The 12992-nt window shown below is 41.8% G+C and overlaps 1 protein-coding gene across 4 annotated transcripts in view; it reads right to left on the reverse strand.

Moving 5' to 3' along the window:
* KANK4 (KN motif and ankyrin repeat domains 4) overlaps positions 1–12992 on the reverse strand; it is an 81989-nt gene that overhangs the window by 41325 nt on the left and 27672 nt on the right. For 2 of the 4 annotated variants that reach the window (XM_063428077.1, XM_063428074.1), the window contains exons 1-2: positions 6034–6117; positions 675–756 (exon numbers count right to left, since the gene is read on the reverse strand). In XM_063428077.1, the coding sequence (XP_063284147.1) occupies positions 675–690 (16 nt within the window). In that variant the 5' untranslated portion in view covers positions 691–756; positions 6034–6117. Of the gene's footprint in view, positions 1–674; positions 757–6033; positions 6118–12992 lie in introns of those variants that run through there. The other 2 variants (XM_063428076.1, XM_063428075.1) reach the window with 2 other exon arrangements.

A 12992-nucleotide genomic window follows, 5' to 3' on the forward strand; every position in this document is an offset into this window, starting at 1 on the left:
GTTTATTTTTAGCAAGATGAAGGCTGGTAAATTGGCAGTGATCGAGAAGCTGAATGAAAAGCGTTGATTGCTGGCCAGTAGCCATGAAAGCCATATTTAACTCGAATTTCCTTCAGTAGAACAATTAGCAGAAAATAAACCGCTGCCAAAAAAAGTACGCATTATGCACCTGAACTTGTTGTGCATTTAATATAAGCCTTGTTTCATTTACTAAAAGAACAGACAGCAATCACTGTAATTTCCAGCTCAAATTGCAAGTTATATATATCTTTTTTCTCATAAACCAAACTGTCAAGTCACAAGGAGTTGGGTGCTGTTTAAACCACAACTTTTAGAAGAAGCACAGTGGCTTTGTGGCTTTGTGGCTTTAACCCCTTAAGGACACATGACGTGTGAGACACGTCATGATTCCCTTTTATTCCAGAAGTTTGGTCCTTAAGGGGTTAAAGATGATGATGTCAGTTGATCCAGGTATCAAAACAAAATATTTAAGTTTCAAAATGTGGTTATGGAGCTCATTATTCTCTATTACCCTAAATCTTGCAACTCATTTGTCTGCTCACGGTGATTCGCTTTTTTTGTGTATACATTTTTGTTGTCACACCAAGGGGTACAAGAATCTCAATGAATAGTTGAATGTAGAAATGTCATATCACCCAATAGAAAACACATACCGTTTGTTTTCTCCATACTGAACTTTTGTTTCGGACAAGCTTATCAAGAATTCTTCATCCACAGGGTAAACAAGTGCTCTGCCTGGCGAAAAATACAAAATACAGGGCTGTGAACAATATTGGCATAAATGGCTCATTTAGTACAATCACTGTGGTCAGAAATTGGTATATATGTACAGATTTGAGCATTTAAATAAATAAATAAAAAAGATGGATCAATGACATATTGCTGAAATGCTATAAATCCTCTTTGATACATTCTCCGATGTCAACTTGGGAACCATTACAGGACCTAGCATTAAAAAAAAAAAAAAAAATACAGAAGGATCTTTAATAGAAAAGAACACATCAAAACACCCCGTTAGCTGTAAAACAGGTACCAACATCAGATGCCTGTGTGGACCAATCACACGAGAGCGGTTAGAGAGAGATAATGTAGCCATCATAACCCAACACAATGGCTGCACACAAGTCCATCAGTGATTGCTACTGATCAAAGCAGCAGAGACAGGGGAACAAAAAGGTTATTAAAGGTTGCAAGTCAGCAGAGGACGAAATTACAGAGTTTACTATGGGGTCTACGGTTATGCTTTTGAGATTAAAGCAGGGAACTTTATAAATATTTTTTTTGAATACAGTTTTTTCAATCAGATGCATCAAAAGACAAAATAAACTATTGCAGCATACATTATGATACTTGGCTATGCATCTGTCCCTAGGATAGCAATGGGATACCATAGGAAATAGCATGAAAGGGTGAGAACAGGAAATAAAATGGGATACCATAGGAAATAGCATGAGAGAGTGATAACCGGAAATAAAATGGGATACCATAGGAAATAGCATGAGAGAGTGATAACCGGAAATAAAATGGGATACCATAGGAAATAGCATGAGAGAGTGATAACCGGAAATAAAATGGGATCCATCAAGAAATCATGGGAATTATGATAGGAACTTCTATAGTTCCTATTACTGGAAATAAGGTAAAATCAATCAAATCACTAAAATGGGGATTTTAAGAATTCTAAGAACTGAAATGGAATGTTAACATTTAGAGGAAACTAACATAGCGACAATTAAAGCAATTAATGGAATACTGCAAGCAGGGCCGTATGCTCTGCCATATGTGCCAACGCCAGTCTTCACAAAATGTCTTATCTGAAAAGACAGTGTGTTTACATTAAAAAGTCTACAGGCACAGGCTATAGACACCAGAACCACTACATTATGCTGTAGTGCTTCTGGTGACTATAGTATCCATTTAATGTGAGATTAGTGCCACTAATAATATATTGGATTTCCTACTTACCACCAGATGAGGATAAGAGGCTGATGATGGGCTCAGTCTGGCTTCACAGGTCTGGTGTAGAAGTGGCTCTCTGGATACTGTTTTTAACAGTGCTCACAACAATTAACGAACAGGAAGCAGCTCCATTTTTAGGGCCCCTTACACAGCTCAAAGTCTGGGCCCCCAGGGCTTGACCATGAGTATGCCTACAATGCCCACCCATAAATACCTACATGGCCCACCCATGAGTTCTCTCACAGGAAGTGGAGTGTATGTGTGTAGGGGATGTTTTATGTGTTATTGTAGAGGATGCAATGTGTGTGTGTTCTTATAGAATGTAGTGTATAGGGATACCAATTTGTGTAAGGGATGTAGTGTGTTTATAGGGGATGCAGTGTGTGTTTGCGTGTAAGGAATGCATTGTATGTTATTGTATGTTTCTGTGTGTGAGTGTGTGTGTGTGTGTGTAAGGGTTGCAAGGTGTGTTTCTGTGTATGTAATTGAATGCAGTGTGTGCATGTAAGGGGTGCATTGATTGTGTAAGAGATATACATTTTGTTTCTGTGTGTAAGAGAATGAGTGTTTGTGTGAATGTAAGGGATGCATTGTGTCTTTCGGGTGTGTCTGTGTGTGAGTAGGAATGCATTGTATGTTTCGGTGTGTGTTTGTGTCGTGTAAAAGAGGGTTTGAGGGGTAGGATAGGGACTGAGAGGGGAGCAGCTCTTTATTTATTTTTTTAAAAACATTTTCATAGTGCTCTCCCCTCCTGTCAATTATTGATGTCCCCTTCTCTCCTGTCCCTCCGTGTTCTCCCCTTCTGTCCCTTAGTGCTCTCCCTTGGCCCCCTGTCCCCCCTTGGTGGTCTGCTCCCTCCCCCCTCTCCCCTTAGTGGTCCTCCCTCTCCCAAACCCCTCAGTAAACCTTCCCCTCCTCCCCCCACCCCCTTAGTGGTAATCTCCCCCCCTAAGTGGTCATTACCCTCTTCCCCCCCCTTAGTGGTCCTTACCCTCCTCCCCTCTCCTTAGTGGTCCGCCCTCCTTACCCCCTTTGGTGGTCCTTCCCCCCCTTAGTGGTCCTCCCTCTCCCAAACCCCTTAGTGGTCCTTACTCCCCCCCCACCTCCACCAGTGGTCCTCACCCCCTCCCCTCCCCTAGTAGTCCTTACCCCCCTCCCCTAATAGTCCTCACCCCCTCCCCTCTCCTCGTGATCCTTACTCCCCCCCTCCCCTAGTGGTCCTTACCTCACCCCCCCCCCCTAGTGGTCCTTACCTCACCCCCCCCCCCTAGTGGTCCTTACCTCACCCCCCCTCCCCTAGTGGTCCTTACCTCACCCCCCCCCCTCCCCTAGTGGTCCTTACCTCACCCCCCCCTCCCCTAGTGGTCCTTACCTCACCCCCCCCTCCCCTAGTGGTCCTTACCTCACCCCCCCTCCCCTAGTGGTCCTTACCTCACCCCCCCCCTCCCCTAGTGGTCCTTACCTCACCCCCCCCCCCTCCCCTAGTGGTCCTTACCTCACCTCCCCTCCCCTAATGGACCTTACCTCCCCTCCCCTAATGGTCCTTACCTCCCCTCCCCTCCCCTAATGGTCCTTACCTCCCCTCCCCTCCCCTCCCCTAATGGTCCTTACTCCCCCCTCCCCTAATGGTCCTTGCTCACCCCCCTCTCCTTACCTAATGGTCCTTGCTCTACCCCCTCTCCTCCCCTAATGGTCCTTACTCCCCCCTCCTCTAATGGTCCTTGCTCCCCCCTCCCCTAATGGTCTTTGCTCCCCCCTCCCTTAATGGTCTTTGCTCTCCCCCCTCCCCTAATGGTCTTTGCTCTCCCCCCCTCCCCTAATGGTCTTTGCTCTCCCCCCCTCCCCTAATGGTCTTTGCTCTCCCCCCCTCCCCTAATGGTCTTTGCTCTCCCCCCCTCCCCTAATGGTCCTTGATCCCCCCCTCCCCTAATAGTCCTTGCTCCCCCCCCTCCCCTAATGGTCCTTGCTCCCCCCCCTCCCCTAATGGTCCTTGCTTCCCCCCCCTCCCCTAATGGTCCTTGCTTCCCCCCCCTCCCCTAATGGTCCTTGCTTCCCCCCCCTCCCCTAATGGTTCTTGCTCCCCCCCCCTCCCCTAATGGCCCTTACCCTCTTCTTCCTTCCTGCCTATGAAGCGTGGCCGGGCGGCGCGGAACGCGGGACAGGAACTTCTGTTTCCTGTACCCGGCAGCCGGCGGACTGAAGGGAAGTGCACACTGAGTGAGCACTTCCGGTCATTCCGCCGGCGGCCGGGTACAGGAAACAGAGGTTCCTGTCCCGCGTTCTGCGCCGCCCGGCCACGCTACATTGAGAGACCGGCAGGAAGGAGCGCTCTGCGCCTCCCTCCTGCCGGTCACTCAAACCTGGCCCACCCTCCATACAGCAGTGCTGTGCCGCCTGGGGCTTGCCAAAGCGTTCAGGCGGCGCAGCATGAGGAGCCACAGCGGGGACTCCGGGCACAGGGATCCGGTGCCCCCTGCTAAGGTGCGCCCTAGACGGCTGCCTAGGTCGCCTTACAGGTGGCGCCGGCCCTGACTGCAAGCATCAGCTGACACACTCAGCCATTAAATAAATGTGCAAAGTTGACATGCCAAGACATTAGTGTGAACTTCTGCTTTAGCATAAACATACAGACAAGAGTGACCGCGAGCACCGAATCAACACCAGAGAACTGCCAAACTGTTCATTATTGGTCCATAGGAAATAGAATGGCAACTTAGATGAAATATAATAATTGCACAACACCATAACTGGAAGGTACATCGGAAGCAACATATGTGAATGACCAAAACAAGTAACATGAGAAATTACACTGGAACTCCATTTTCAATTCTCCAGATGGATTGCAAGCCAATGGGCAAGAGTCTTGTAACCTACTATATTACTGCATTGTTGTAAACACACAGATACGTGATATACGTGGGATTTGGGGGTTTCTGGGGAAACATTGTAAGTGATTAATTATTGGTTATATACACTCCAAGTGAATGCAGAGATATAGCAACAATGCTATAAGAATAATGCATAATCCACAAACTAATTTCATATCAACCAAACTCCTCAAGTCCATTTTACCCTCCTCTGTCGATCAACACGCCATTAAGCCACCAAGTCTTTTTTTTTTTTTAATGAAAACACATTTTAATGTTGTTTCAATTCAACCAGTAATTCTATTATTACTGAAAATCTGCTGACACAATTACCTAGCCAAATACCTCAACACAAGCTCCCTTTCATAACCCTGAAAGGTACAATTATCTATTAACTACAGGCCACTCAAATTAATCATATGTTGCAATGTTCAGAGACTAGACACTATATATTATGTTAAACCGTGACATCTCTTAATTCAATCATTGTAGGCTTGCACTCACATCACTCTTAGCCGAGTGGAAAATGGGATAAGTACTCTGTGGCAGATACGGCAGAAGTGGCTGCCTACTGATGTGTGTAATAGCTAGGATGTCTTTATAAAAGATGAAATGTCGGAAGAATCTAAACACAGTCTGCGCGGCTCCTCTGCTCTGAGCAGTAATTCCAAGGAGCAACACACAGATAAAAAATAATATCATTTCATGCGTCTGCACAGACAGTATCTTATAGATCACAGGAAAGACTGGATTAGAAGCATCAATGGAGAATTTGCTTTTTTTTTTTTTTTTTTATCTCCGTGTTTAAGATATCGCATACAAATATCAAAACACTCAACACATATTCTGCTACCAACAACCAGAACCATATCCTCTTCATTAACATGTATTTGAAATCACTGACACACACACAAAAAATATCAACAGATTTTTAACAAGCCGATAAACAAATGATATGCAATTATATATCCGCAAACTACATCAAATTTAAAACGAGGCAAAAAATTTGCAATTCTTCATTAACACTATCACATATTCAGTCTGCCAGAGGCTGTCTTTTTTTTTCTTCTGCATTGCAGCAATTGGATTGAAGGGGGAAGTAAAAAGGGAGATTTCAAATGAAAAATAGAAACAGACGCACAGTTGCAAAGGCATTGAAATGTCACAGTGAAATCCTTCTACCTACCTACATACTCCAAAATGCACTAGGGCAGATTACGATGTTCTCTGAGACACGAATGTTCCCATCGCAGGTCAATTGCAAAATGTTTACAGCACTGTGCAATATGTGCATACCAGCTATTAGAGGGGGTTGTCAGGTGACTGATGACCTTGGCAGAGCAAATAAAAGATTTGTTGAGTTTTTTTTTTATTATGGAGAAAGTTGGGCGACAGGTCTGTTCGTAGAAGTAGATCTTTTATTGTGCAGATGCAATAGGTTTTAGTTCTTGGAATGTGTGGGATTTTAGTTGGCATCCTCATTGCTTATTTAAGCAAAAAAATAAAGATCTATATGTATATAAAAAAAACTTTTTAAACAAAAACAAAAAAAAGAAAAACTGTACATGAATTTGTCATGGAAAAAAATAAAAGTTGGCTTGTTTAATAATTAACTTCAGACACAGAATTCTTCAACAACCACAGAATGTTTTAAATAGTAAATTGTACAGACAAAAAAAAGTGAGACTGCAAGCCAGAGTTACAGCTACCTCTGAAATAATTAATATGCAAGAAGGAGGTTTCATTTTCTTTAAATCCTTCAAAGTTATGTAGAACGGATTCTGCGGTGTACGTAGAGAGGCTGCAAGCAGAGTTTAATCTTCAAAGGGAAAATTCAATGAATGCCAATGGAGAATAGAAAAAAAATAGCATTCATTTAAATGGCAAGAGTAACCATATATTCCAAGGGACCCTTAGAAAATAATTCACTTTCGAATGTAATTTAGAGGATTTTTGATGTAATTTATATTAACATATTAAAGAGCACAGATAATGACTCTCTAATTAATGAGAGAAAGCCCAGCATTAGGGTTAAAAACCTTCTGTCTCCTTTAATTTTCAGTAAACGCGCTTAGAAATTAGTTCGCATCAATAAAATACTTTCATCTTGTCTTAAAGGACTTTCTCTAATAAATATAATGCATGGGAAGTCTTGCATAGGGGCATGGGGGGCAATTGCAGACATAAATAAATTGTCCAGGGCATTTGCTAGCCCGCACTGTGCTCTTGAATCCAGAATAAAAAAAATAAAAAGAGGCACAGGGAAAAAAGTTAGAGAAAAATAAATAAATAACCCTACCCCTAACACTTTGAAAACCCTAAATCTACCCCTAACCCTAAGGGATTCGGTACTGATATCAGCAGATAGAGCGATTTGTGACAACATAAAAAACACTGAATATACATGTAGTGACACAATATTATGTAAGATGATTTCAGTCTCTGTGGGTCATGTTTTGTCTTTAATGAACAGGATAGCATTAGGGATGCAATGAGTTGGCGAGAAGCAAGATCTGTAAATGTTGCTTCATGCGGTGCGGGTGACTACAGGGATATATGATGGCGTACCTTGCAACTCTCCAGCAGCCTTTACATGAAAGTGAGCTCTACACACAATAGAGGCCATGTTCCTGTGTACTTGCCCCCAGACCAAAAGTAGACAGCCCTCCCCATAAAACAAATGCACCTCTTTAATTTAATAGCTTACACCTCCTAACACGTCACAACATTATTTCCAAAGGGCGCTAATGGGTGATTAAGATGTGAGATTGAACATTTATTGCATACAGTGAATGAAAGTCTGTTATTCTGGGATATTCATGATTGATTGTTAGTGTTCTTGATTTAACATGCATTGAGCCATGGACTCGCCAAAACCTTCCAGCCATTCTCAGTGCTCTAGTTATTTTGTGCGGAACTCGGGAGTATTGATAGTTTCCCATGATACTTGCCAGCAGGTTTAGTACTTGGCTACAGTTCATTTCACAAAGAAATATTGGTGCTCTTGAGTTAAAATCTATAAGTGCAAGAATGGGAAACTCACTGATCAAATCTAAGGCCAGGTTTTTAAAGAGACATATAAGGCCACAGTTATGGTACTCTGAATTCAATCAGCTTGCGGTTGGCTGACAGAACAGTGACTTTTAGTTTCCCTGTGTCTGCTCAATTAAGGGAGGAATGAATACTGTAAGATATTCAGCAATGCTTGAAATGATACATACCTTGTTAAAGCAGAGATAAGCTAGTACATTGAGATTAGGTTTAAAGTTTTTGTTTAGTTTATTTTCTCTATGTTTGACAACCTGAGGTAGCAATTCTCTCAAACTCACTAACAAAACATCACCTGTCTGACCCACTCTTGAGTTATATTGAGTTATAAAGGGACACATCAGTTTGGAATTGGCACATTTTTATTTATTTTAAGCAACTTTTATAGTATGCTTGACAAAGATACAAATTGTGGAGGAATAATATTAGCCATTATTACCAATAATTATAGGTGAATCAAATACAGAAATAAAGTAAAAAAGATTGAGGAAATAATTTGCTGCGTAAAATATCTCTGCATAGCAAATATATTCCTCGACTCAAATTTATTCCTCAAATTTATTTGAAGAGAGTATGCGTACAAGGTGGTGAGAGCTAGGGATGGGAGTGGACAATTTAACAGAGGATCCCATTTATTTTGAGTAAATTCTATAGAGAATGCTTTTAGAACGTAAAAAAAAACAAAAAAAACAAAAAAAACAACTCCTGGTGGCTTTAAATGACAAGACTGTACATCACTGCTATATCATCCCATACATGATAAAAGGAACAAAATGGTTGTCTGAGGACGATCCCATGAGATTGAATGTCTATATGGCTATTACATTTGTGTAAGTGGCTGTAAATATTTGCTATTGATTAAACATATATCTTTCTGGTCTGGCTTCTCATTCTTTACTTTACTAACTTTTATTACTTTGATTTTAAAATGTTGCAGGAATCCTAAGAGAGGTTAGATGTGTATTCTCCTTAAAGGACAACGGTCACCTCAAAAGATGTCATGTCATATTATCCCCCCAGATGTTGCCAACTACCAAACTAATGTTATCTCTATGGGATTAAAATAGACGCAGGGTATGCTCGGGTCACGGGTGGTCCCCCGCAACCCCTCTAAAAGCAATACACTCTCTAAACCCTTCGTTCAAATACAAAGTATGGGCAGAACACGACATAACCCACCTACATCAATTGACACGAAAAACGCTTCAAAGAACTACAAACTCAACATAGTATACCAAACAAAGCCCAATTCTCCTGTATGCAACTACAACATACATTGCAAAAAGAAGGCACACACAAAATAACAGAATGAGGAAGCACAAATGACTCAATTTGAAAATAAATGTCTCAATGGGAGACAACAAGTCAAATCCCTATCACTTTGCTATAATATACTCAAGGGGACACCCCAAACACAGCTGTGGGGCTTTCAGAGAGAGTGGCATAAAGACATAGGGAGGGAACTGACACCCCAAGAGTGGAGAAAGGCCTTTTCGGCCCACAAAGGTACAACACAGTGTGCCACACACCTAGAGATTTCTAGAAAATTACTATACAGGTGGCACCTCACCCCTAGCAAATTGAACAAAATGTACAACAATACTGATGCCAAATGTTGGAGATGCCTAGAACCACAAGGAGACACACTACACATCTGGTGGACCTGTCCACATATACGCCCGGTATGAGTAGGAGTAGAAGATATAATGAACAGAAGTACAGGCACAAAGATTCAGCCTTTCTATAGAACTGTACCTACTCCACATTCTACCACAAAATCTCACAAAACCCATACGAAAGCTAGTTTACCTCATACCGACTGCGGTAATAACCTTAATAACCAGAAACTGGAAGTTGTCAGCGATCCCCACCAACACAGAGATAACAGAACTAACATCTACTAATGTGAAATACGAAAGGTTTGTGGGAACACAAGGGCAAGCAGACCGCACTACCACAAAGGCATACAACATGTGGCTCCAATATGAAGCAGAAACCCACGTAACGAATAGACACACACCTAAAGACCCACCATACAAAGATAACACTCGACACTAGCCAACGAAGGAGAGAGAAAAATGTCATACGCATACGCAACTAGGAACCCGAAAAAAACAAAACAAAAAAAGGACACGCAGTTCCAGCGCTATAGACCCAACTGATAAGCCTAGAATGAACTCGATCCACCAAGACACATTAAGAAGATAGACAGCCACTAGAGGAGGAGTTCACCCTAGCAGGTAATTATTACAGTTCTCAGGAAGTGCAATAATTACCACTGTAGGGTTAAGAGACATGGTACATTGCACCCAGACCACTTCAATGAGCTAAAGTTGTTTGGGTGCCTACAGTGTCCCTTTAATGTAATGGTTCAATTGTTCTGGTGTCTATAGCATGTCCCTCCAGTGTTAGCACTGTAAACATTGCCTTTTCAGGGTTTTCATTGCTGCTTAGTAACACCTCTAGTTGAAGTCACCCAGACAGCCACTAGAAGTACTTCCTAGTCCAGTGCTGCATGGTGTGCAGCACTGCCATTCAGTGTCTCCACCCTCTGCATGGAGACACTGAACACCTAAACAGCCATTTCAGCACTATAGTGTAAAGAATAAATGTTTATATTCCCGAAACACTATAGAGTTCTGTTAATGAAGCAGTTTTAGTGTACAGATCATGCCCTTCTGTCATTTAGGTGTTAAATCACTTTTTTTTTATATTCAGCCTTAGATACACCTCCCCTGGCTGTGACTCACACAGCCTGCATGAAAAAAATAGTTCAATTTTCAACCAGTACAGCATGTTTACTTTAGAAGTTATCTCCTGCTCTGTTAAGTGAACTTTAATCACATGCAGGAGGCTCCTGCAAGCTCTAGCAGGCAAATAACAGAGCAGGAGATACCATTTTAACATATTGTGCAATAAAGGAAGTTTAAACATTAGATCCCTCTTTACAGGAAGTATGTAGGCAGATTGTGTGTCATATGTGGGGGAGGTGTGACTAGGGCTGTATAAACAAAGTGATGTAAAGGGGCACTATAGGCACCAAAACAACTTTAGCTTAATGAAGCAGTTTTAGTATATAAATCATGCTCCTGAAGTTTCACTGCCCAATTCACTGCCATTTAGGAGATAAATAACTTTAGTTTATGCAGCCCCAACCACACCTCCCCTGGCTGTGACTGACACAGTCTGCAATAAAACAAAATGGTTTCATTTTCAATCAGATGTAATTTACTGTAAAACTGTTTAACTCCTAGTCTGTAAATTGAACTTTAACACACACAAGAGGCTCCTGCACAATCTAACAAGCTATTAATACAGCAGGAGATAAGAGAAAGTAAAGCAAATTTTTCAATACAGGATTTGTAAACATTAGATGACTCTACACGGGATGTGTTTAGAAACGCTGTGTAACTATATAATATAGAATGCACACTAAAACAACTTTAAACAAAATACTAACTTTATTATGTACAAAAGGTACTATAGTAAAAAAACTACAAAAAATAAACACAATGACAGAAGTGTTGGTACTGGATCGGAGGTTATAGGAGGTGGGAACAGCCGGGGAGAGCATTCTGCTCAGGTGGGGTGGGAGCTTCCCAGAAAAGCTTTTAAACACAAGGCTGGAAAGATGAAGGGTGCGTCTGGATTCCAGCGACAGTCAGTTTAGTTCTTTTAGCATAGTAGGGGGCTGAGAATGGAACCCTGGGGAACACCACACGTGACTGGAAGTGGGAGGGAGTCACTGTCAGAAATGGACACATTGGGAGCGATCCGATACATATGATCGAAAACCAGGTTAGCGGACAATCACCAATACCAGAGTTTTTTTTAGTATGTGCAGTAGAATGTCATGGTCTACTGTGTCAAAGGCCTTTGCAAAGTCAAGGAAAATATCTCCAGTTAGGTCTCTTGTTCCATGCCAGTTTGGATGTCGTTGCAAACTTTTAAGAGGGCAGTTGTAGTGGAGTGATTTGGGCAAAAAGCCGATTGATCAGGGGTCAGATAGATTTTTGACAATACACACATAGCTGCATATGGACTAATTTTTCTAAAATTTTTGACAATACTGGGAGCAAGGATATTGGGCGATAGTTAGAAACCAAAAGTAGTGTCACCACTTTTATGGATAGGCAGTACTCTGTACTCAGTTCTGTTTTAATTGACTTTACAACAGCATATAGTAATTCTAAAGCCCTCTCTGATGAGTCACAAAATGTCTGATCTCTATCACTTTCAAAGTATTTTAAAAACAGCGGAATTTTCCAAATGGAGCATATGGACAGTTTCAATGCGCAACTGATTTGTTTTTTTGTGACAGCCCACTTTAGGGATTATATTGTAATAAATGAAGAGAGTCAGGTTCACATTGCTCTAGTGCAGGGGTAGGCAACCTTTTAGCAGCACTGTGCCGATATAGGATTGTGATGTCCCGTAGCGTGCCGATCCTATTTTTTTAAATTGAGGTGTGTATGCTGCCGTATTCTGCTTGTGTTATTTTTACTGCAGTTGCTTTGCATCATTGTATTTGTGCGTTTATGAGCTATTATATTGTATATGTTCATTAATAGTTTATGGTATTGTGTATGATACATATGAATGTGGGCTGTGTATGAGGGCTGCTTGTGGAATTGTGTGTGGATGGATATGTCACATTGTGTGTTTGGTAGTGTGTGTGGGCTGTTTGGGGCATTGCATGTGAAAGGCTGCATGTGGGGATTGTTAGCGGGTTACGTTTGTGCAGATTGTGTGTATGTTTGTGTGTGGGCTGTTCGTATTATTTGTATAAGGGGAGGGTTATTCTTCATTTCTGTGTTATGAATGTAAATTAGTGATACTAAAAATTTCTATTTACTGTGTATACCTGTATTCAATATCTACTCAAAATGGCTGCTAGAGCACCCGCTCCCACCGACTAACTACCTCGTGTAACAAGATGGCGCCTACATCCGGAGTAAAATCCCGGGATGATGGTGACATCACGCCTCGTAGGATGTGCATTAGATAAGACACTTAACACCTAACCAATTAGAGATGTGTTCTCTCTGTCATCTACATTGTTGCATATGATGTATTTTTGCCTTTATAAGGGGCTTG

The sequence above is a fragment of the Pelobates fuscus genome, chromosome 7 (assembly GCF_036172605.1).
Source record: "Pelobates fuscus isolate aPelFus1 chromosome 7, aPelFus1.pri, whole genome shotgun sequence".
Classification (NCBI taxonomy): domain Eukaryota; kingdom Metazoa; phylum Chordata; class Amphibia; order Anura; family Pelobatidae; genus Pelobates; species Pelobates fuscus.